The sequence below is a fragment of the Patagioenas fasciata genome, chromosome 12 (assembly GCF_037038585.1).
Source record: "Patagioenas fasciata isolate bPatFas1 chromosome 12, bPatFas1.hap1, whole genome shotgun sequence".
NCBI classification, from domain to species: Eukaryota; Metazoa; Chordata; class Aves; order Columbiformes; family Columbidae; genus Patagioenas; species Patagioenas fasciata.
Window position 1 is genome coordinate 24,155,670 of NC_092531.1, and position 26,017 is coordinate 24,181,686.

The following is a 26,017-nucleotide window of genomic DNA, read 5'->3' on the forward strand; positions in this document are numbered from 1 at the left end:
CTGGGAATTCGGCGGTGTGTGATTAGGGCCTTTACCTCTCGCATGTGCAGCACCCTGTCTGGTTGAGTACTCCTTTTCCCAGCTCCTGCTTAGCTCAGAACATTCGATCCTTTTACTGGGAATTTAATGGGGTCTCCTTTCAGACTGAAGCACACTATTTCTCCAGCTACACAACAATAAATAACCCTACAGACCTGAATACCTTTCAACCGATGTCTTAATAAAAATATATTGTCTGTGTTTTGCAGATGTTGATGAATGCGAGAAGAATCCATGCATCAGCGGAGACTGTGTGAACACTCAGGGATCCTACATATGCCAGTGTCGTGTAGGATATCAGAGCACGCCAACTAGGACAGAGTGCCGAGGTAAATTACGGTTTTACAGCCGTATCTGTACTATTGTATACATACCAGGAGGGAAAATAGTTTTTAAGCAAAATGTAGCAGATGTGTTAAATATGAGGGTTTTTTAAAAAAATAAATCAGCTACGGCAGTAAAAATGATGAACCTTCCTGAGCGCTCTGTTCACACACTGAGTGGTGAAGAAAGACATTTTGTCTTGTGCTGAAAGTATCTTGGCACCATTTGTGGCTTTGAAGTGGAAGAGACTTTTTTTTTTTCCTTTTTAATTATTGAAACACTTTTTCTTTTGCTCGTTGAAATTCTCAAGAACAATGAAATATCCCTTTTTGGAGCAACTCTTTACCTATAAAAGACTGTTAAAAGACTAGGAAAGGTGGCAGGAAAGTCTTCCGGTGAGTAAATACCGAGTGCAGTGCCCCTGTGTTGGCCCTGCTGAAATGAAAACTTAAATAAGGTAAGGAAAAGTAGGGAAGCATTGGAAGAGTCCAAGTGGAGAAGCTGTAGAATCCCCATCATTGGTATTTTGAAGGCCAGACTCAACAATAGCCCTGATGGTCTTAACCCTTTCTTCCTATGGGAGTGGAGAACAGGTAGCTCCTCAATGCTTGGCCCTCTCTCAGGGTTCTGTGGCTCCCAACCCCTCCTGGGCTGGGAATGTGATTGTAAAGGTGGACACAGTCCTTTACAGCTTAGCCATAATGAAAGAATGAACGACTACTTTCATATTCCATAAGAAATGAAGCTTCTAAATGAAACAGGATGTTTGAATGCTGAGTCCCAGCTTGTCTTCATGTTTTCTGCACTAAGACGAGGGTTTCTTAAGCATGCATTCATTCTGAAGCAGAGTTTCTAAAAAAAAAAGGAAGAAAACTATATTAGTGTGTGAGGTTTTTTTATTTTAATTTTTAAATTTTATTTTTAACTTCCCTTTGAGAATCAGAAAGGTATTTGTGGTACAGAAGCTTCCTCCAATCCAGGAGGACATGCAGAGCCAGCACTGCACTGCATGTTTCTGGGAGTATTTGACCTAAGTGCTGCCAAACAGCCATGTTGTGGAAGCATCTTCATAGCTGAGCTGACTAGTGGTGAAGGAGTGCTGAAGTGGAGGCTCAGTGGTGATGAATTTACTCATGAGTCATTTTTGTCACACGCTTTTAATTTGACTGATTCATTACACAAACACATGGTTGTCAGAAGCCCAGTAGCTTAATGGCATTAAAGTGTGGTCACTTAGCAGTTCCTTTGCAGTCTATGGGAACTGTGCTGGCTTGATAGGCAGTTGAGAAAATGCTACAATGTGCAGAATCTTTGTTTTCTGAAGGAATTTTTATGACCAGTTTAGGGAAAAGAAAAAGGCTAGTGGGGTGCATTTGGCAAAATATGCATATAGCACTGGTGCCTGCCAAAATCAGCATTTGCTGTAAAATTCCTTCGCATGACTACTTTGTATGTTGGGGTTTTATGGTTTACATACACGAATGTGCCTGTGCTGCTATGCTTTGGAAATGTATTCCTTACATCCATTCTTGAAAAATGAAGTCTCCGTAGTGACCAGATGTTTATCTGTGCCTTGCTCTGACATTCCAAGAGGGGGGTTTTTCCTGCATAAGGAGTCTGATTGGTGACATTGAACATCGCAAGTCTGTATTGCAAGCTACTGATTCAACTGGTATTAGAATCCCTTAACATTCTAGTGGGAGTTTAGCTGAATTAATATGTTAATTGAATGTATAGATGAATAAGGTCACATGATTAGTGATCATAACAAAAAAGGGCTTTTCAATTGCAGAAGGGATGTAAAATGGACCTCAAAAAAAAAAAAAGTGAAATTTAATGATAATGAGCTATGAATGTGACGGAGTCAAAGCTTTAATAGTTAGGTGCTTACTACAATCTACCTGACATTTCTGAGAGGAGGAGGTCAGCGATTGTGGACATTTCAGTGGGAGGGGAGCTTTGATTTTTGCAAGTTGCTCTGAAGGAGGGGCAGGGAAATCCACAATGAAATTTCATAATTTGAAAATTAGAAATGTAACGGCAACTAACGGCGGGGCTCTGGTCACTTGCATGTATGTAAAGAAAAACAAGATTCTGTGTTCTTTTTCTGCACCATGCTTTAGATAACATCAGGTGCATGAAACTACAAATCCTAACGAACTCTAAAAACTTAAAAGGCCAGAATAATCTTGAGATGCTGTAGCATTTCTGCCTATCCTAAGGAAGAAAACTGGCATAGCAGCTGAAACCAGGCTCAGGTGCAACCGTGTGCCACAAAATTGGGGGGGAAAGGACCGAGCAGAGAGAAAACACTGTTACGTGTTGCTGATGGATGATGCTGGTTTGTCATTTGAGGGGAGGTTTCTCAAGCCTGCATGCTTCTGCATGCAGTGAGCGCTCGCTTGAGCAGCTCTGTGGGCCTGGCTTCTTGCTTGCAAAACAGCTCTTTTCAGGGATTTCTTTGCAGCCTCCCAGTACCATGCTGCTGAGGAGGCAAATATCGGCTCACAATTTCAAGGTGCATCAGTTCCCCTGCAGATAGGTGTCTAGAGAGCAGTGGCATTCGGGAGGACACGCTGGGCTCCGCTTTGCTGCAAGCACAGCAGTGCAGCTCTGCAGGGAGGGCCTGGGGAAGGCACCCCCGGGAGACTTGGGGAGAGACAGTGCGGTTGCACCATGGATGGGTCTGCACGGGCCGGTTGAGATCTCAGTGAGCACAGTCCCCTGTGTGCAGGAATCTCTGGGAGATGGTCCAGGCCTTGATGGAGAACACTGAGCAATCTGAAAAATGTCTAGACAGTCTGTCTCAGCATCTCCTCTCCCCTCGCTTGGAGGAGAGGGAGAGCTGCCAGCCTCCTATGATATCACTATTCAGGTCCTCCAGAGCACTTGCCAAGCACCTCCTGCAGAGAGAGGGAAATGAGGAGCTGTTTCAAATATAAAAGAAGCTGGAGAAATATCTTCTGAGGTGGGAAAGTCTTGAACTTTCCTGTTATCTTACAAAGCAGCAGCAAAAGACAAGCTTCCCCCATCTTTCCTTCAGTACTCAGCTATTGTTGAGTTAAACTTCAGTGAAAATATTTTCCCGATGAACGAAAATGAAAGAAAAAAACCCAATCCAACGATCCAAAGGGTCTGATTCTCGTCTGAGTGAGCTGCAGGGCAATGCTCACTGAAATGCTTTCACAGCAACTTGAAATTTCAAGCTGATGAACATTTTCCACCCCCCATAACGTTTGGTTATGGAAACCAAAATAAATCATTTCTCAGGTGAATATAGTTTCCATGCGGGGTTAAGAACCTAGGGAAGGGGAAATGGGAAAAATTCCTCTGGAGTATAACAAAGAAAAAAACCCCAAATGTGATTTTTCTTTTCGGTTGGCTTTCAGACATTGACGAGTGTTTACAGAACGGTCGTATCTGCAATAATGGACGATGCATAAATACAGATGGCAGTTTTCACTGTGTGTGTAATGCTGGCTTCCAGGTGGCAGCTGATGGGAAAAACTGTGAAGGTAAGACTTTTCTGAATTTACTCCGCAATTACAGTCGCAAGAGGTTGTTCACGGCAGTGACAAAGACAAGGATCCCTGGGAAGGGGGAAGGAGCGAGGAATCAAATTGCTAAATACCTTTTGCTGTATATGGGAGGGCAAGTAAACTGTCTTTTGCAGCCAGTTCTGGAGCCTTGGCTTGGCAATCCTCAACGGGCTGTCTGTCCAGCAGGAGAAATAGCACATACCACTATCGCAAAATGCACTTTCTTTGATGGGAGCGGTAGATTTTAAAACAGAGCACGAGTCACATGCTGCCTATTTTACTGTGTGTTTAACAGCATGCTTTATGGTATCTTACTAAGTGACTAGCAATGTGTTTTATGTAGATGCAGTCTGGTCTGACCCATAAAAACTGTTTTAAGAAAAATTTGTAAACATAATTGATGTGTTCCTACCTCCCAGACCTTTAGTAAAGGGGAGAAAAAGAAGAATGTTCTTTATCATGCTTCCCAAGGTCCTTGGGAGGGTTCCCAATGATCTATTAATACGTTAAAGGAATTTCATGCACTGTTCTTAGAAACATTTTTGGCAGAATATTATCTCAGTGATTCAGCTCAAAGACTTAAAGCCAAAATTCCTGGTTGGGATAGATACACGATTTTTTTTCTCAGTCATAAATTATTTTTGTCTGACTTAGCCTGTAAGTAAAAAGAAAACACACCATGTCTAGAAGTGTAATTTCTCTCCAAGACGGCTACAATATTAAGGAAAATAGCATGATTCTGAATATATTGTAATGTCATTACGATCCAGTGATTTTATGTGCTAGTAGTGATTCTGTTAATCCTTGGTAGAGACAGACATTTTAAGACTGGTTTTCCTGACTCCTTTTTAGATAGAGTTTAGCACTATAAGCTGCTTTTAAAATATCTAATTATGGAACTATATTGACTAAATATATTTGGAAATGAATATATTTTGGAAAAAAACCCTCAATTCTGATTTCTTCCTTTCCCACCAAATACCATGTGCTAATAGTAATAAGAACCAGGACATCGACAGTCTGGTAAAACATTTTTAATTCCATTGCATATGCTGCCAGAATGTCTGTTGCATTCACTTATGAAACCGTTTCATCTCTGGCACTGTAATGCATTGAGTTCTGTTCTTAGGAATACATGTGCACACACACTAATCAGCAGAGACCATGGCATTGTGCCATAACTTAATGTAACTACATATAGTCCTTTAGATGAAACTGGTAAATAGTGCTGATTTTTTTTGGATCTAACATCCAAAACTGGTTGTGTTTGCACCAGGACAAAATAATGACTAAGGTGATATAAAAGCTTATTCAAATCAAGCACGGAATTCTCTGCGCTTGCCCTTCTTACTTTTGTGTAGCTGTGCAGCGTTCAGAATAGTAGTGTCTGGGACCTCTGTCTTTTCTCCTCTTGGAATCATTCATGCCATGCCATTAGGGCAGAGGGTGAATAATGCTAGTATGAAGCTGTGATTAGTAAGTGTCCCCCTACGTGACCTGTTATGCTGACTCCAGGGAAGGGGTAGGTTTTATTTTAGTGCCCTCAGAGCGCATGCTTGAGCACAATGCTGGGAAGTCTCCCACGTCAGAAATCTTAGACTCATCCAATGGAAATTACCATAGTTTTCACTCTAAATGCAAATGCCCACTTGTCCCCTTTCAGGTGTTCTTAGTAATGTGAACTTGTGTTTACCATTCCAAATGGGAGGCTGCTTCTAATCCAGCTTCTATTTACATCGATTGCAAACACTCTTCAACTACATACCTTTCTCACTTTTTTTGGGGGGTTTTTACCAACTGGCAGTTTTGAAGCCGTCCAGTTTCTCATCTGTTTTTCATTCTCTTTGCTCTTTTTGCATGCATACCTTTATATGTTAATGATTCTTTATGAAAAAATTGAGTCATTGCTTTGACACATCACCTAGGACGGTGCAGTATGTCCCATTGTATGCTTCTGATTATCATATACCTCTGATAACAAATAAAGAATTAGGGCTTATCTTTTGGATATAACTAATTAGAGTTCTTTAACTTAACGTTATGAGCTTTACATCTATTATGTACCTTTTCAGATATGGATGAATGCAGCATAAGGAACATGTGCCTCAATGGGATGTGCATCAATGAAGATGGCAGTTTTAAATGCATTTGCAAACCAGGGTTCCAGTTAGCATCTGATGGACGCTATTGCAGAGGTGAGCACAATAAATTACAGGTTCCCAAAGCCTGTGAGTCATGTCCCTCTGGTAGCTTCAGGAATTGTCTGATTTCCTTTCAGTGATCCTTGGGGACGAGAAATACTGGGCAGAGTTCTCGTCAGATATGCTTTTTTAATCAGCTAGAATGGTCGTTGTGCAAGGCAGTACCCGCTCCTCTCCAGTGTTGAGCAACTGCCCTAAGTAGCCAGTGGGAAATGCTCTTTGTGCAAGGACTGTGTGATCTGACCTGGTTAAACTCCAGGATTTTGTCTATGAGGTGTTCTGCAGTTTGGCTGCGGTATATCTCACTTTTTGTGTTTGGCCTGTTGAAGTTTTGTGCCTTTGGCCATCCGAACATCCTGGCTTATTTCCTTTGGGTTTCTCCCATTCCTGCTTGGGTGTTCCTGCAGCACCTCCGAGGAGTGCCCAGCACCCTGTGTGACCCGGGTGCAGACATGAGCACCACAGCAAGATTGTCTTTTCCACTGGCTGCACTAACTCAGCAATGCCCACTGTGGGAGTCACTGCAGCATTCCGGTTGCCAGTTATGGCACTGGAGTTTCCATTCAGTCCTGTCAGGAACTGGAAGTTTTGTCTGTATAAATCTTCGTGTTTCAACAAGTTTTATAGGCACAAAGCAGAAGTCGAAATAAGGAATAAACAAGTGTTTGGCCACGTTAGTTACAGTTTTTCTTTTGAAAAATTTAAAATCTTGGAATCAAGGCAGAAAAAAGTGCTTGCTTACACTTCAGCAGATTTCAAAACATGTCACACTGGATTACACAGCAGCATCTTGATGTGGACCAAGAACAAAACTAAACGTTTGAGAGTTACTGACGTGAAAGGTGAATTAATTTGGATCCTGTTTCTTCTTGAACACTGTATCGGTCTTAGATCTGAACTGCGTGGTGTCTAAACTTAGATTTAAATCCAAACCAGGCCAATAAATTCAATGAAACATCCAAAATTTCTCTCGCGTTAGACAACTTTTGCACTAGGTATGCAGGACATTGCTGTCCAACCTTCAAGTGGGAGAATCATCCATTTCTACTGAGAGATGACCCCATTCTTGTTTTGTAATAGGGCTGTTTGGATTGGGAGAATGAATTGTTCTTTCGTCTCTCAAATGGACAAATGTGGAGATCCATGCAAACGTCTCCTTAGCTTAACAGCCACGGGCTGTGTTTGCAACCTTCCCACACTTAGAGCAATGAGCTTTATTTCCATTCTTCCCTATTTTCCAAGTGGTAGGTGTGTGTCTGTGCTTTGCCAAAGCTCATTTGTCAGCCGGTGGGTGTGTGGGATGGCAGTGAGACTTGGCCTCAGACTTGGAAGGGCAGAACTTGGTGCCCATCGGCCCTTGGCACATCAGCCGGTCGTGTTTGCGAAGGCCAGGGGCTGCCGTGTCCTTTGCAGGGATGTGACTCACTCATGCAAGCTCAGCCCAAATGCTTGTCTTGATTTTTGCCTTAAGCATCTTTTTGTTTGCTTGCTTGGTTGATTTTGTTTGGTTTGGTTTGGTTTTTGTTTTGTTTCGTTGGTTTGGTTTGGTTTTTTTTTTACAGCAGTCTGTGCACTGAAATACCATCCAAGAAGATGGTATGTAAATTGCTTCAGACTACTTAAAAACCAATGATACTCAACTTCACAGCCTCTGTTACATGTCTCCTGGCTAAACAGGAGTATGGATACAGCCAAAAAGGGGTTTCTGGCCCTAGAGAAACGTTACTTCTGTGCATCAAAGGGAGGATGTTTGAAAATTATCCAAAATTGCAGGCAACTCAACTGATTCCTACTGAAAGTTGGAACAGATCTTACAGTAAAATGAAGGATTTCTCCCACTGCTTTTCAACACTTACAGTAAGCCTTGTGCTCTATGAATGAGCATGCAAACATTCATTATGTGTTAAAATTGCTGTTGGGTTGAAATCAAACCAGATTTTGAGACCTTGACACCCAAATTACACTTTTTCCCAACTTCACATTTCTCTCCTTTCTTCCACTTGCCCAAAGTATCATGAAATAATTCCCAGGAATGCAGTGGCTAAAGAGAGCACGACTTTCTGGTAAATGTCTTTAGACACATTAGTAAAAGTTTGAAAGATTGATCTTTAATGAGGTTTTTTCCTGTACATTTTGATGTTAATCTGGATTGAGTCCTTTCTGTAGACACCACATGTGCAGGGTAAATAACTGCTGTCCTACAGAATGGTTGGCCTTGGAAACACTCACTGTTCACACTGCGTATCCTGACTTTGTTTGTGAAGGTGAATGCATTGAGACCTTACACAAGTTCAAACTCCAAGCTCACGCTTGCAAATGCCGTTAGTGCTCACGCATGTGGGGAACGTGGCTGTGTACGAACTCACATTTCTGCGGCAAATTGGCGACCTGCCTAAGCAGTTTTGGTACAGAATGGTACATGTGTTTTTTGCCAAACTCTTTAGGGGATCAACAAAGGAATATAAGAATTGCAGTGTGCGACGTCGCTCCTCGAAACATCTCATTCGATTCACTCTAAGATGCGTTTGGAGCTATGAAGAATAATTTCTAACCCGAAGTTTGGGATACTGTAAATGATACTTAGTTCCATAAAACTGGAATTTAAGTATAAGTAAAGGGCATATGCTTGGCTGTCTGGTAAAAAATTCCACTCAGGCCTTATGAAGTAACATGCCAAAAAAGAATGTTACACCATAGTCTTATGTATTCCCTGTAATGCAAGACATTCTAAGCTTATTCACCATTAGATTATTTTGCTGATGATTTTTCAGAAATACTTACATCAGGCAGGCAGAGGATTAAAGTGTGATTCCTGTTCCATACATTGTTTCATCTTTAGACCAAACAGGAATTCCCCAAATTGCAAGCTATTGCAAGGCAACCGAAAGTGGCAGTGCAGTAGTCTGAGCAAATTTTTCCTGGGTAAAATTAGAGGACGTAATGTACCCAGCTGACACCACTGAGTAAGCTAAGGAGAAAAGGCAAAAACTCATTGGACATGGAGAATGAGCCCACTGTGTGCTTTTCCAGAACCAGGTTGAGGTATTCTGGCAAAAGTCAGAAAAATGAGTATTTTTGAAGTTGTCCAAAGGGTGACTTTTGCCACGGAAGACAACGGAGCCTTGTCAAGGTTAGAAATTTGGACTGAAGGCCTGCACGTGCAGATGATTTACCGGGTGGAACCTCAGCCCTGGTCAAAGCAGAGGTGTTTTGCCCCCTCTTTACTGGAGCCACGTTCTCAGCTGATCGGTGCAATTCTGTGTGACCCACTTTACCTCTCTGTAGAACATCTACAACACTATTTTCAAAGCATTTGTAAGTAAGTCGGTGCAAAAGAAAATGGATTGCACGTTGTACCTCTCGTTAGCTTACAAAATAGTTTTTAAAATTTACAGGAAAAGGAAACAAAAAGTAACTTTGCCTTTCTGTTTCTATAAGTAATCTTAAGAAAGGAAAGTTGTGGGGTTTGTTTTTGGTTTTAGGAGAGCTTGTATCTATCAAAGGAGTACAGTGTTGTCTATCAAAGTGACTGCCTACACTGTTAAATAGTATGGGCATATTTTGAAGTCCCAACTCCGTTTTTACTTACACTGAGTAAGGACTAAAAGTAGGAAAAGCATTTAAGGTTTCTGAAACAGAACAAAAGATTGCAGGATGAAGTAGGAAGGAATCAAGCCTACATACTTAAATGTAACTTCTATTTTAAAATGCAGTTTGAAGAAGGAATCTTGGATCACACAAGCCATGTGTTATGCCAAACAACACAAACTAAGTAAAACACAGAGGTGTTTCACTCGCAATTTGCCCTTTTAAGGTCAAAAAAAGGAAGTTGTCACACACACTGTCTCTCGTATATACTATAGAGAGTTGTTACGATGCGGTTATTTTATAAAGGTTATACATACTTCCAAACAATATTCTAAACTCTACTTTTCTTAATCACTTATAAAACAATGGCATGCTCTCTGTCTCTGGAGAATGATCTTACTATTGACAGGATACGCAGCCTTTATAATTTAGTACTAATTTGACATCCCTTTGTGATAGTCTAATATTATAAGGCTTCACTCAGTATTTCTTTGCTAAGGGCCTTATTGTTCAACGCACTATTGTTGGGCAAAGGTGGTAGCTTGTGCTCAGGGCTCAAATCATTAACAAGTTCCTGTCAAGGCTGGAGTGCAGTCTGTCTGTTTAGAGTTTATAAAATGGGCTGTAATGAGCATCTGATAGGAAAAGCCGATTGTCATGCAGATCACGGAGAGACACGATGATGTGGGGCAGGGCTGGCTGTGGAAATGCCGATGGACACCCAAAAACTGAACCCGCGGCAGGTGGAAGGGAAATTCTTCGATGGCCCCGTGAAGGGACCTCGTGTGGGGGTGAAAGATTCAATTTGCTATCTGGACTCATTTCTTACAGGATAATCTGTTACCACAGAAAGGGGATGCACTCTTAAACACTGCAGAAGTCCTTTGTCGCAGCAGTCACAATTTCGTCCTTCCTCTGGTTATGTTTTTGCCTGAATGACCTGTAAATCAGAGTATGTTCCTCTTGGGGACAAGTTAGGAGAATGTAGCCCCTTTTTGCTTTCTAAGGACTGTGAAATTATTTTGTTCTGTTTATTTCTCCCGAATTGTGCATTTTCTTCCCCCATTTCCCAGAATGAATTAATCGTTATTCTTAATAAAACCTTTACTTGAACTACTTTCCATTTACACTTGCTATTTTTCTATAGGATACATTGCAAATAAGCTGCACAAGCGCAAGCTTCAGCCAGCCATTGAACACTGTGTAATTTAGTTCCTAATAAAGCTCATTCTGTTCTCCAACAGACATTGATGAGTGTGAGACAGCTGGAATATGCATGAACGGGCGCTGTGTGAACACTGATGGCTCTTTCAGATGTGAATGCTTCCCTGGCCTTGCAGTCGGACTGGACGGACGCGTGTGTGTCGGTAAGACAAGCTTCATGTGTGGCGAGTCACAATTAGCCAACGTTAAGGCACTAACGCTAGACGGATGGACAGACCAAGTTTAAATGTAGACTTTACCATTTTTATCATGGATTGGTGGGTGCTAGTTATGGTGGATACTAACATCTCAGGGATATTTACTGCAATAGCCCGGTTTGCTCTTTCATCTTTACATTTAAAGAGCAAAAAGTGTGTGTCAAATGCCAAGGTGAGGTAGACAGTACAGCGTAGCGCTGGTGGAGGTGAGCAGTGCTGCTGAGTAGCTGAGAATTTGCCCCATTTCTGTCAATGTAAAATTCTTCGTTTGTCACAGAGTTTAAAGATGTAATTACTCTTTCCCCTCCGTTTAAAGTGGGGCGTATCAGTTTTTCCACTTCTGCCAGTTTCTCTACAAGTGAAAGACGTTTGAGATCTTTGATTTTCAAATTCAAATGTGTCCGACAGCACTTTTGGGCCAGTATTTAAAAAGTGAGACGTGTCACCCCAGGACCTGAAAACATCACCGTTTTAAACCTTATCACTGGAATATCATCACTGAATTTTTCTTTGTTTTTCCAAAAAAAAAGGATTTTTTAAAATGACAGCATATTTTTTGATCTCTTCCCGATGCAAGTTTTTCTTTTCCTCTCATTCTGGCTCTTTTCAGGTATAAAATGAAAACAAAAGCTTTAGGGTCACCTTAGTGGGCCTAACCCAGGGTATTTGCACCAGTGGTGATTTTAGCCTGGATGAAACAGAGACAACTAACAAGGTTGGGAGAGGGAGAAAATACTTCTTATTAAAATCAAATGAGTTCTCTGACTCTGAGAGTAAAGGAAACAGTGCTGAGGTTTTTTGGAAGTTTTGATATATACTTGGTTCTCGCTCCTGGCACTGTTACCGTCAAGTTACAAGTGGGTAACGTCCCTGTCATATGACAGAGACTTTGTCCCTTTTCCTAATGGCTTCTCGCTAGTTCAAGGTAAAGTATTTGTGGTTCCCCTAGTACTTCACTAATGCGTGTTAAGCCATTAAATGCAGTAACTCGTTTGTATGTCTGAGCGCTTAGGAGCGTGAGGAAAAAGTATTTCCCATGCTGAGCAGAGCGAGGGTATGGCTGGGTGAAAAGCATAAGGAAATGGTGAAAGATGTTTTGTTTTGACAGCTATTTTACAGTGTTTATCACACCCGAGCTACGTTTAATACTTGTTGTAATTTATGACAGTTGGCTATGGCAGGATTAACGGCGATTCCTTTCCTCAGATACACATATGCGCAGCACATGCTATGGTGGCTACAAGAGAGGACAATGCGTGAGACCGCTAACCGGTGCGGTTACAAAGTCAGAGTGCTGTTGTGCCAGCACTGACTACGCCTTTGGGGAGCCCTGCCAGCCCTGCCCAGCGCAAAATTCAGGTACAGCATATTTACTGATACATATTCAAGTCTAAGCTTTGAGTAAAGTACAGTTTAGTATTAACATTGCACCCTGAATGAGAAGGGTTAAATCGTCATATAACATTTTATATATTTTGAGCAATCTGCTGTTTCGCATGTTGGAAGAGTAAAGGAGAGAATTTTTTAAAGCAACATAAATGCCAATATCTGAATCCAGAGTTGTTACGTGCGTTAAACTGGATTTTCAAACAACAAACTCTATTTTGATAGATGTGGATAACAACACTATTTTAACCTCAAGTTATTAATGGAAACATCTTGAGTAATTCATGTATTCAAATCCTTATGTACACCTGTCGGTCAGATGTTTGCTGCCTGAGTTCTGTAGCCTTCCAGTGATCTGGAATTGTTTGTAGACTAAGTAGCTGTTGGATAGTCCATGCAAAACCAAACATGCAGTGAAGCTGGTTGAGAATACCTGTTAATCTGCTGGTTATGTTAATAGTGGAAGGTGTGTTGCATGTGATTTTCCTTAAGGACAGCTAAATCCATAAATATGTATAATATTTATTATTTTTAGCAGTCTAATTATTTGGGCTGTTACTAAAGTGCAAATATATTGGAAAATGCTGATCTACGTGACAATTAATGCCGATCTGACTGTCCGTTTCTTCTTTTAATTATTCTGACCTCAAAAGAAGAACTTGAACCCAGCAGTAATTGAGATACTTCGATACTTTTTTTTTCTTTTTAAAAAGGATCAGAGGTCTTTTATCTGCTCTGAACTCCTGAAGACACTCCTGCTAAATGGAATTAAATATGGGATAGATTTATAGCACAACCTTTTCTGGTTCCTGGTCACTTTGAATGTGCACCTTGCACAGGAGCCTGGGCAAACGAGTGCTGGAGAATCTTGCTGTGAATGTGTTACGGTTCATTTGTGCAGGAGGGCCAGCGTGAAGTTTATGTCTATTCCTAAATGCCTCAGTTCACCATGTGAAGCTTTTCCTCATCCATCTTCATGAGCAGATGCAGAACCTCAATCTGCTAAAACATTTCACAGGTTCAGAACACTGTGAGGCTGTTAATGTGTTTGAATAATTGCAGGGCATGTTATTTCATTTGAATAATTAATTGGCATATTATATATGATGACGCTGAAAGCAATGAGGTAAGAAAGAATATTCCAGTAAGTATTTTAATATTTTTTCAGCTGAATACCAGGCCCTGTGCAGCAGCGGAACTGGCATGACGGCCGGAGGAAATGGTAAGATCACCTAATGTAATTAAACTATAGCAGCTCTGGCTGAAAGCTTGGATTTGTTAGACATGCCAGTGGGATGACAGCAGGAAAGAATGGGAGGAAGACTTATTGAAATGACACATAAGAATAATTTAGGATTAAATGAGCATTCAGAAAGGAAGAATTTTCATTCTTTGGAGAGCGATGCTATCAGGAGATACAGGAGGATATTAGTACATGTGCATCTCTAAATTAACACCTCAGTTTAATATCCCAGTTCTTATCTACAGTTGAGTGTTTCTTAAATGTCCGTGCTCTAGAGATGGTCAAAATCAGTGTGAAAGAGATGCTTTTTTCTCTTGAGTGTGAATATTTATGTGTGAATTCCCTCATGTATTGTTAGTGATATTGGAAATCTATCATTTTCTAGTTTGGAGAATTGAGCCCCACAGCCCCTCAACAACTGACTCTGTTTTCTTCATTTTGTTTCTGTTTTTTATCTTTGTGTAGATATTAATGAGTGCTTACTGGATACCGATCTCTGTCCAAACGGAAGGTGTGAGAATCTGCATGGAACATACAAATGTATTTGTAACCCTGGATATGAAGTGGATTCAACTGGGAAAAACTGCATTGGTATAAAACGTCCCATTTTTATTTTTGAAGTCTGATGCTTGTTTTTATCCTCCTTCGCCTTTTTTTTCCCAGTGTTTCATCAGATCCACTACCTGCTTTTCTGATACTTCTGGATGTTTCTGCTGAGCTCTTGTTTTAATTTCAGTGCTTCGCAATGCTCATAAAATCCTCCACTGTGGGGCTGTGAGGAACCGTTGCCATCAGTGACTTAAATCACTGGCAACCAGGCAATAAATATCCAGTTCAGTTAAGTCTGGTGAACATGCACTCTGCAGTACCAGTGTTTCTCAAAATGAAAAGAATTCAGCTCCTGCAATTGCAGAGCACCACAGGGGGGGTCTGGGATCACTGCTGTGCTGGGTGCCTCCAAGAGCAGCAGATTGAAGTAAAACTCCCAACTGATCATAAGAAGATAAACATCCCATGTGCTACAGAAGGCTTACATGGTTTCTCCCAACTCTTACTTAGGGGATGATTGCCTTTCAAGTTTCAGACAGGGCTAGTGGTTTAACTGTGTTAAGTGTTTTCCTGTCATTGGAAGCAGCAGTGGAATCTGATGGCGTGTGTGTCTCAGGGTAGGGCTGGTTTCCTGTGCTGTAAAAGTGAAAAAAACCTAAAGCCAAATTCTTCATCACAGAAAAGCTGATACAAGTTCTTCTTGCTCCTTAGAGGTGTCCAGTGGGAGCACTGTAGCATGGGATAAAAAGAATTCAAATCAGTAGCAGTCCAGTGTCTTCTCACACTATCTTGGATGTTGAATAAACCATCAGATGCCTAGAAACTCCTGTTGCAAATTTTCATGCTGACAATTTTCTCATTCTATTACATGATCCCATTGAAAACCCATAACTCAGAACCCTTTAGATCCCTTTCTTCCACTCCTTCGTTGGTGCATTGTTCCAAACCTCCTTTGCACAACTCATTAGAAATTTCTTCCGGTTTCCTGTTAAAATTTGTTTGTGACCCTTTTATCGCTTGTTGATGCTGTACTAATATTATCCTTTGACTTAGCACCACGTCAGCACTCATCCCCAAAGTGTTTATAAAGTATTATCATATCCTTTCTCAAGCTCGTGGGCTAAACTATCCAAATCCACACTTAAGAGAGCCTTCAGCCTTGTGTTGAGCACAACTGATCTGCCCAGTGGATGCAGCATTCTGATGAGGTCTGACCAGTGCCTTGTATAGCGGTGCCAGCAATTCTCCATTGCCCCTAGGAAAAGCCTGCCTGAACTGACTCTAGAGTGCATGAGTCGTTTCTTAAATACATATCATCCTTTGGGATCAAAGTCAGCCTCTAATTGGGAGTTACCTCCAGAGTTTCCTATTCTCCATAGCCTGTGTTCTGGTTTATACTATGTTATTGTTATTGGTCCCTAATTGCAAGGTTTTGAATGCTGGTGATTATATTTAATCCTATTTCTCTCATTCACATAGTCAAGATTAATTTAGTCTTGCATGATTATTGGAATTAACTTCCAGCTTAGTGTTGTCCACAGTTTTTGATCCCATTCAATTTCCATTTCTACATTGCAATGACTATTTTATAGGATCCCTGAGAGGCATGGCTAATATCCTCTTTCCATCGTGATTGCTCTGCTTTTTAATATACCCTACCTCAATCTCCCCTTCAGCCAGCTCTGGAGCCACCTCAAACTTCTTAAATTCCTTCCTGTTATGTCGAGCTTACATAATAATTTTATTTGGGTTCTGTATTCTCTACTTAAAGGTAAATAGCTTAAGTCATCTGTGATATCCCAGTCTAAACTATCCCCTATCTTGTTTTTGAAAAAAAATAAGAGTCGGTCTGTCTTTGATAAAATTCATGCTGTAATTCATCCCATTTTCCCATTTGTTTCTTTGGCTTCAATTATCCATGTCCCATTTCAGTGTCTGCCCGTAGCTCATGGCATCCCTTCTCTTCTCCCCATCCATCTGCGAGTTTTCCAGCTGCTCCCCAGCCCACCCCGGTGCAGCCCACGTCCCTGCTCCATCACAGCTGTTTCCCATTCTTCCATAATGTTCCACCTGGCCCGCTCTCAATTTTTCTGAACTCCTGTGAAGCTTCCCACACGGTCTGTTTTATTCTGCAAATCTCCCTGCTTTTCCTAGGCCTTTTGCTGTTCCCAGCTGCTGCGCTTGACCCTCTGAGTCTTCCCAGCTTCTCTCAACACTTTCTGAGGCCTCTCTGATTTAGCCAATTGTTCCTGTCTGCTCTTGGGGTCTCGTGCTCTTCACCTGCCATCTATGGCCCATTGCCACCTTCTTGCAACTTCTCTCTAATGACCACAGCTCTTCCAATGATTTCCTAAGGGCTCTTGAAATTTAGCACTAGCATTTCTATTGAAATTTTTCACCTCTGAAGCAAGTGTAGACTCACATTGGCCTTGTGAACCATAACATCTAAGACAGTTCAGAGCCAGCTTGGAAAAAATGGTGATTTAAAGACCAGGATGACCAGCAGAGCTTTCCAAACCGATCCTCTCCTCATTTCTTTTATGACTGTGGGGGCTGCTGTGCATGGAATCAGAGACTGCATAGACCTATTCCACAGTATAAGCAAGAGGAAAGTGTGAGTCCGAGCTTTATTTTGAACCCTGGTGTGGCTGTCACAAATGATGGATATGTATAGAAAGGAAGTACAAGCTCTTACAAAGCAAACCAGCCCACTGAAGAATAAAGCTCAGGAAAAAGTCAACAAAAATATGTAGAGAACGTTTTTTATTTTTACCTATTTAAAAAACAAAATTAAAATACTATTTGAATTCAAACTGTGGTTTGAGTGAATATCATTATTATTGTTTCCATTGTTTTAATGATAGTTTTCATGAAGAAGGAAGGTGCAGTAAGTAGGATCTTTACTGTTAGTTATTTGGAATGGTCATTTCCATTTGAAATCGTTCCAAGCCTGTTGTCTACTAAAATACTCTAGAAATCTTTTTAGTGTCTTTAAAAACCAGTGCAAGTCTTGTGTGAGTATTTTCGCTCTCTTTTTCTGCTCCCTTTGTCTCCTCTCTCCACATACACAAAATCTAATTAAATGTGGCTGTTGGGAAGCAAATTCTGTCTTGGCTTCTATTTCAGGAATGTTTTCTTTCTTAAAGAGTTCTTGATTTTCATTATAGATATTGATGAATGTGCGCTGAACATGCTGCTTTGTGACAACGGGCAATGCAGAAATACCCCTGGAAGTTTCACCTGCACCTGTCCGAAGGGATTTGTCTACACTCCTGACCTAAAGACGTGTGAAGGTAACTGGTAACACTCCATTTCATCCCAGTTTCATTCATTAGGATTGTTCTCAGATTGTTCCAGGAATACTTTGAACCTTGATAAGGATATAATGTCTAGAACTAAAAAAAAAACAAACCAAACCCAAAAACCAAAAAGAAACCAAACCAAAATAAATTATATGGGGAAGAAAAAGAATGAGGAGAGACAAGGCCGAAATGGAATAATGAGATAACCTCATGGAGCAGCCTGTATTAGATCTGTAGTAGCACTCTCCAGAGTGACTGCTAACAGTGGGCCCACACTGTGAGAAGAACCACGTTTCACAAATTCGTTATCTGTGTGGAGGACAGAGCCAGACGGCTCCTAGTTTGGACCCTTTTTGAGCCACGGACAGGATGTGTATCAGATCATTTAAACAACACAGTCTGTCACCACAAAGCAGAGCAATAGCTGGATATCACTGAAAAATGAGATGCTGCTTCCAAGTTCAGTGTTTTAATGTTCTGATGTTTGGGTCTGTCTTTAGGACACAAGCGTCATTGGTCTGCTGTGAAGAGTTTCATAACACAGAAGCAGAATATCAGGAAAACTGGTCCTGAGAAAAGCTTCTTCCTTGTTTTCCTAAGCTGGAAAAGGCCATGTGTAATTTTTTTACTGCTTCCCAGCACTAACAGTGTGTTTCTCTTCTAGATATTGATGAGTGTGAATCTAACCCCTGTGTTAATGGGGTATGCAAAAACACACCAGGCTCTTTTGCTTGTGAATGTTCTCCTGAAAGCACTTTGGATACAACCAGAACCATCTGCATAGGTATGTATTCTTCTCAAGTTTTTACATTTGCTGGTGGAAAATGTCTAGTGACCTACAAACATTGTGTTATAAGCCATGTTTAGAAAATAATTAACTTGTGTAGATAAATTCAGTGGAAAACATTACAGAAATGATGTTAAGAAAGTGTTTGTTTTCACCATTACTGTGTGTACATGAAGTGTGACCGGCACTTGGGAGCCTGGTGTGCTTCCATGTCAAATTTGAAAGATAGATGACATTTTGTTTTGGTAACAAATATAGAAATGCAATGACTACTTCTTCAGGACGATGCTCAGCAACTTAATTCCCCCTGCAAGAGGGGCAGACGTGTTCTCGTTGAGATCTGCGCTCTGGAAAGGCCAGTTTTCTATTTGAGATGGAGCACGCGTAAGCTGTGTGCAGTCCAGAGCAGCTCAAGAGCAGCCACAGTGCTGTGACTCAGATACTCTATGGACTCGCAAGTTCTTCCCTTACCTGTTCTGGAGAGGCAGTAGTTTACAGCTGTTGCCTACTCAGTGAGGAAAACTGCGGAACCATAGCTCTGTCTGATCCTTGGGTATCTCCTGACACTCCCTATGTGCGAAGATCAGATATCCAGATCGAGGGATCTAATAAATTAATGGAAGAGCTAGAAAGGGTTCATGTCCACCCTGTCCTTCTGCATCTGCCTCTAGTCTGAGTCGTAACAAATACAATGACTCAGATCTTGAATGGTGTTGAGATATTCCCTGTTAAGGTTAATAAGCATAAACTAGGATTTGCAAGGGCTCTGTGCTGGGATGATTTCAGGCTATAGTCCAGCATAGAGAAGGATAAGTTAAAAGCTTTTAAAATAAATACAGATCTAATGCGGTATTTATAATGAAAGGATGATTTTTTTCATGGTTAAATTCAAGCGTGTTTGCAGCCCCATTGATGTATAACGCTAAACAATCTGCACGACAATACATTGATTTTTATTTTAATCAAACAGAAACTGTTAAGGGTACCTGTTGGCAGAACATCGTGGATGGAAGGTGTGAGATAAACATCAACGGAGCAACTCTGAAGTCGCAGTGCTGTTCCTCACTGGGTGCTGCTTGGGGAAGCCCGTGTACGCCATGTGAACGAGGTAACGCTGTTGGTGTTTCTCAGGAACCTAGAGTTTTTCCTATTCTGAGGTTGGTCTGGATTATTGGTATAGAAGTTTGGGCACAGGCTAGACAAATAACTTTTTCTCTTATCAAGGACTCGTTCCGTATTTGGTCTGAAAACAATAAATCATAATATCTGAGAGGCAGCATGCAGCTATAGAAGGTTCAAACTTGGGATTTTATAGTAAACAAGTTTAAATTCTGAAGGGAAGGGACCACACCTACAGTCTGTAACTTGCAGCATTACTTTAGCATGGTTTGTCATAATTAGTGATCGAGAGTTCCTAATGATGTAGCAATAGATACATGTTCCCCAGAGCTCCCAAGAAAATGTTTGCACCAAATGTATCTTTGGTGTGGTAATGGAGGGAGGAGAGGGAGTAGCCCTTGTTATTATACTCTGTAGATTAACTGATGACCTAAAGAATCATAGAGCTGATGGGTTGAGATCTCTCCATATTCACTTGATAATTAGACTGAACTGTGGGACGAGCTGGGAACCCAGGGATGAGCTGATGAATGCAGAAATGTGTGTGGGTTGTTATTTCTATGTGCTGAAAGCTGCTGGTTTGCTCAAATCTTTGGTTAAATTCCTCCTGTATATCTTAGCAGAATTCATCCTCATCCATCCGTGGTAAATAGGGCTGTAATGTGCTGGGATCAACTTAAATGAATTAATTGATTTGAATGAACCAGGAATCGTAAAACCACTTTTGGATTAGCTAGCCAAAACACATGGGAAGCAAAAGAGGATAATGGCTGACACTCTGTATAGTTTATGTAGGTGCCCTATGTTATCTCTTTATTATTTCAGCAAATACTGAGATGCTGTCTAAATACTCAGACTTCTCATAGCAATAAACTCCAGACAATATTTCACATGATCAGTTTTGCACAATAAGTTAATAGTGAGTTTTGGACTGTAGCATCCTAAAAGTTCACTTTTGTTTGTTTTGCAGACCCAATATGTCAAAAGGGATATTCAAGAATAAGAGGAACATTGTGTGAAGGTATTTATTGTTGCCTTAACATAAATCAGAGCTTGAATGAAGAAATGCCAGTGTTTTGATTGAAGTGGTTAATTTAACACAGAGGAACAGTATGCCAGATTCCTACCTCGTGTAGTTCCATTGACTTCATTACAGTTATGTCAGGGATGAATTTGGTTTCAGGTTGTTTAACATTCCTACATATTTACAGTTTAGCTCAAAGTATACACTTGCAATTATAGTGTCTATCAGTATAAGAAGATGGTTCTCCTTATTTTATATATATATTATATATACTGTTAACTGGGTAAGCTATTTGGGCAAATTATGCATCTTATATATGTTAGAAACCATGGCATTATTGGTACAATGGATACAAGCCATGACTATGCTTTAGAAAAAGAATGTTTAAAGACTATATTTCACATGAAAGTGGTTTGTGGTTTTGATTGTTTGTTTGTTTTTAACCTTGACTTTCTTCCATGCAGCATTATCTGAAATCAGACACATTCCAAAGCATTGTTTCATTGTCTTATTTTTTTAAAAAAAAGCATCAGGACACAGTTAAGGTTGAAGATTTAAAAAATGTGTAGCTTTTTGCCTGGTGTGAGAATTAAAGGTCCCACCCTATTTCATCTTTATTTGAATTGATTTGAACCCCTGGCAAAGTGCTGCATATTTCCATAATATGCAGAAGCTCCGAGAGTCTCAAACTGCTGTGGGTCATCCTGAGTGACAACATCTGACATGACACTGCAGTTAAAATATTCTTTAAAAATTACTCCCATATGTAGCTTCCATAAAGAAACATTGTTTTTTCCCTTAATAAAAAATAAAATAAAACAACAACAAAAAAACAAGAAAGAGGAACACCCTCACACATATTCTTTGCTTTCCAAATGATGACTGAATATCTTGGCACGTCTGTGCTGCAGACCCACTGTACATAACTTATCTGACCTCAGCAACACTTTCTGGAGTGTGTAAGTGAAAGAAAAGGGGAAAGAAAAAGAAGTGGCCCCACCTATCTGTCTTCACAAGGAAAGTCTTAGAACATTTCAACACTGCTAGGATGGAAAGTTTATCCTTCCAAGATGTAGACATAACTGTTTTCAGCATTTCCTTTACCAGCACTTCGGAGTACATCTATTACATGCTTTCAACTTGCTCATGTCTGTGGGACCTGGAGAGCCCCAGATTTTTCAGAGCAGTTTCCCCTGCTTTTAGTGTACTGAGGCTGTATTTGGGTTTGAACCAATGTAAGCATTTTTCAAGACAGGGAAAGATCTCTAGGAAATTTACTGGCGAGTGAGAGACAGGACAAGGAAGTTTAGTTCCCAAAAGGTGATACTCAGTTCTCCCATACGCAGCCAATGTCAAATGAGTAATGGACCTTGTGCAAGCAAACAAATGGAGTTGGCAGCGTCGTTCCTCGAGTCTCCGGGTGAGCCCTGGAGCTGTCAGCTGGAATACGGCTCACGGGCCGTGAACTGTGTTTCAGTGGTTTCTAATAGTCCACTGATTTTACTTCCAGTCAGTGTGGGCCTTTTATTTATGATGTCCCCCCCACGCTTATCCTCCACCCTGCTCCGTGTGGTCTGAGAGCTGCAGAATCTCTCCACACCAGGAGTTGCGTCTGCAAGTCCAGCAGGTCCAGCCTACTCACTTCTTTATTATAAATGAGTGTTCGGCCCTAGAATATCAAAGTGATTCTTTTCTCATTTCTTGTCCTTATCCCTTCCTGCCTTAAAAATTGTCATGTTTCATCTTCGGCCATATTAATGCTGGTGACTTTTCCTAAAGGCGGTTGTGAAGGACAAAGGACACTGGTGGGAGGACCCCACACCCAGATTACTAAACATTATTACTAATCATTTATTTATGATCAGGCCAAGTTAACACAGCTAATCAAATTATCCTTAGCCAAAAGTGCTAAATTTGCCACTTAAATATAGAAATATAATCTTTACTTAATGAAGTCAAACTCTGTGTGGAGTCAGAAGGAGTTTGTTTTCGTCTGTATAAAGTTCCTAATGGCTGACAAGGGGCCAGATTTCATAGGGTCAGATTTCAAACAATGTTATGGTTTCCAGGCATGCAGAGGTATGCCTGATAAGACACAAACATCAAAAATACAAACATTTTTTGAAAGTTTCAAAATAGAGCATAACTTAATCTGGTTGGAACAATGCGTAATCTCATTATGCACTTACCTTTTTCTTTCTTTGCCCATTTGCTTCAAAAATCTGGCCCACAGTGAGTATGAAAATTGATAATGCACAATAGTTGTTACTTTTCAGGTTAATTTCAATATATATGCAAATGGCGTATAGCATCATGTATTATTTCTAATCACAGCATTTTTCTGTAATTAGTTGGTTCTGGCTGACTTGCATAGGAAATCCTAAATATTTGGAATTTTGTCAGGCCATACAAACTGCTGTGGTTTTACATTTTACCCTAAAAACCAAACATTAGAATGTTCATATTTTTTTCTGATTTGTTCGTGTTTAGCACGCTAGTGATTCCTTTTATTCACATTTTGTTTGGAAATAGATGTAAACGAATGTGAGGTGTTTCCTGGAGTCTGTACCAATGGGCAATGTGTCAATACCTTGGGATCGTTTGTTTGCCAGTGCCCCAATGGAATGACTTTAGATGCGTCTGGACGAACATGTCTTGGTAGGTATTAATTCCATTTACAGGTCTTCTAGTCAAGAGCAAATCTATGTGGTGAGCAATGTTTGCACTGCATGTTTTCTTACAAGTAAGGCAAATTATTTCTGGCCACATAAGTAATTTTCGAATGGAATCAATCAGGGACATGAACCTGGTTCAACTGGAATATGAACAGATTCCAATGGTAGTAGCTAAAGCCCATCGCCATCTGCAAGCTGTTGAATATCATCGATTTAATTCCTTACAGATCATCTGTGCTCTTAGCACTCTTCACCAGCAGCTCCACTGAAATCACCGAGGTGGAGGAATGGTGGGGGGACCATTGTGGGCCAGGACTTGGTCATCTGGGGAGGGATGTGGTGTTGCTAGCACACCATACGCCTTACTGGAGGGTGCAACACAATATCCAACTTTTGTACGCTGTCCATCCAAAGCACCTTGGTCCCTTTATGATAATAAATTCCCAAGATTTGTCTGAGAACAAGGTGTAGCTTGTAGTAACAAAAAGGCCTTATGTACTTATGGTAAGCTGGAGTACGTAAAATTCATTTCTGATCCAAAATTTGCTACAAGCGTTGAGCACCATTTTTCAGAATGGCATTTTAACCTTACTCAACTCTTATCTATGGGGAACTAAACTTTCTCTCTCAACATGTTGTTCAATTACCCAACAGACATTCGTTTGGAGAGTTGCTACCTGCAGCACGAAGACGAGCAATGCACGTCCCAGATCCCGGGCCGACACCGGATGGACGCTTGCTGCTGCTCCGTGGGGGCAGCGTGGGGCTTTGACTGTGAGGAGTGTCCTCTGAAGGGATCACCTGAATATGAAGCTCTTTGTCCAAGAGGATCTGGGTTCTCTACAAAGATAGAGATAACTGGCAAACCTTTCTCTAAAGGTATGTGATCCATTTGTGATTTGTTGCCAGAAAATCCTGCTGGCTCTTCCTTTTACTCTTCCCTTGGACAATTCATGTGAGTTTGAAGATTTCAGTGATAGTCAGTCACTTCACTCACCTTAAGGCACATTTATAAATCTGATTAGATTTCATGGAAATGAAAGCCAGAATAAAACACAAGATAATATAGTCTGTGTCACAGGCCGTTAAATCTGTGTAGTACTCCAGCTTCAAAACGCTAAATTTGTGTCTCTCCTAGAGAGGTTAAATTGTGCCTGATTTTGCCTCCTGCGTTGCATCTAATGGCACATCTGGCTGATGGAATAGCTTTGAAAAGCTGGCACCTCATAGTGCAGGAGCTGGAACAAACTGTGCAGTCAGGTTTGGATGCAGTGAAACAGCAATCCTTACCCGTACGGGGTGCAACAACTTTAATTCTACTGTGGAGCCAGCAAGGGAGGGTGAATAATTTGGGGAATTTCTTGTGGAACTACTTGGAGAAGTAGAGAAAAATGTTTCTGGGGTGAGAGCTCAAATCAGCAGAATTTAATTTACTGTAAAGCAACTCTTGTTTATGACTATTGTTGGTAAACTTCCAGCGTTAAATTAAATTCCACACAGTGACACCCGAGCATTGTGTGCTGAGAGCCATCTTTCCAGGGTTACCAGTGAGGTTAAGCTGGACGATGTCAGAAGCACAGAGGGATATGAATATATTTACCAAGAAAGCCAGTTACCCAAAACCTAAAGATTTTGTCTGAAAGGAGGGGAAAATATATATGAATTCCAATTACTGTTGTTAGTTTCAGCCTTAGTTTTGCAGTTACTAAGCCATTAATTATCCATAAAGAAAAGTGACATGTGCTTTTATTTATGCTCATTATATTTTCTGTGACTCATGTAGGTCACATTTTTTTCTCAGAAACCTCAAGACAGAGTGGTTCTTTTGGAAGCACCCTTTGCCCTTGTGGCTTTGATCCTCTGGCCACCGAAATCTTACTGTTGACTTCCATGAGCTGCAGATCAGATCCTGTAGGAAAAAGGGGAGAGTAATAGCGTTTTGTGGCAGAAAGTGCTCTCGGGAGTTGCAGTGCAGGCTGTCTCCATTGTCCTTTAGGTGGAAGCCGGTACCAGTTTATGTAGTGTGTTCTAGGATGAGCGCTGAAGTTGGCATTATTATTTTATGAGCTGTTTTTATATCAAGTGATAACATCATATGTCCTTACTCTTTCATTTTTAGATATCAATGAATGTAAAATGGTCCCCAGTCTTTGTACTCATGGAAAATGCAGAAATACCATTGGTAGTTTTAAGTGTAGATGTGACAGTGGATTTGCCCTGGATTCTGAAGAGAGGAATTGCACAGGTAAACTGCATGGATGTATCTCTCAGAACTTTGATTTGCAAAGGAAAGACTGGACTCCTCTGAAAATACTGCGAATGTGTTTTGTGTTACAGATATTGATGAATGCCGCATCTCTCCTGATCTTTGTGGCCAAGGCATCTGTGTCAATACTCCTGGAGACTTTGAATGTGAATGTTTTGAAGGCTATGAAAGCGGATTTATGATGATGAAAAACTGCATGGGTATGTTTTTTATGGGCCATAGATGTGCAATAGTATGCTGTGTGCTATTCATGGATTTGGTTTTGTTTTTTAAGGTTTCATTGTGTCTGGGATTAAGTTTCTCCCATTTTGTGAGTCTTACTAAAGCTCACTTACACTTGATTTCCACCCCAAATGTGAGTTTACTGCTTTTGCAAGATGCCAAAACATAAACGAGCAAGTGTCAAGTTGTAGGATGTTAATTTATCCCCACAATCTCCATTTTACTAAGTGGGATATTATCTTGAACTTTGGAGTTAGAGTAGACGAAAATTTAGAAGAGGCCTGATTTATTAATTTAAAAAGAATTGTTTTAACTGCACTGTGGTGTGGGGG

The 26,017-nt window shown here is 40.7% G+C and overlaps 1 protein-coding gene across 3 annotated transcripts in view; it reads left to right on the forward strand.

Annotated features, from left to right (window-relative positions):
- FBN1 (fibrillin 1) overlaps positions 1-26,017 on the forward strand; it is a 145,578-nt gene that overhangs the window by 70,202 nt on the left and 49,359 nt on the right. For all 3 annotated transcript variants that reach the window (XM_065847842.2, XM_071814092.1, XM_065847841.2), the window contains exons 13-27: positions 249-368; positions 3,753-3,878; positions 5,975-6,097; positions 10,936-11,058; positions 12,319-12,471; positions 13,667-13,720; positions 14,207-14,332; positions 17,458-17,583; positions 18,257-18,376; positions 19,350-19,487; positions 20,469-20,519; positions 23,055-23,180; positions 23,852-24,076; positions 25,317-25,442; positions 25,535-25,663. In XM_065847842.2, the coding sequence (XP_065703914.1) occupies positions 249-368; positions 3,753-3,878; positions 5,975-6,097; positions 10,936-11,058; positions 12,319-12,471; positions 13,667-13,720; positions 14,207-14,332; positions 17,458-17,583; positions 18,257-18,376; positions 19,350-19,487; positions 20,469-20,519; positions 23,055-23,180; positions 23,852-24,076; positions 25,317-25,442; positions 25,535-25,663 (1,866 nt within the window). The remainder of the gene's footprint in view (positions 1-248; positions 369-3,752; positions 3,879-5,974; positions 6,098-10,935; positions 11,059-12,318; positions 12,472-13,666; positions 13,721-14,206; positions 14,333-17,457; positions 17,584-18,256; positions 18,377-19,349; positions 19,488-20,468; positions 20,520-23,054; positions 23,181-23,851; positions 24,077-25,316; positions 25,443-25,534; positions 25,664-26,017) is intronic.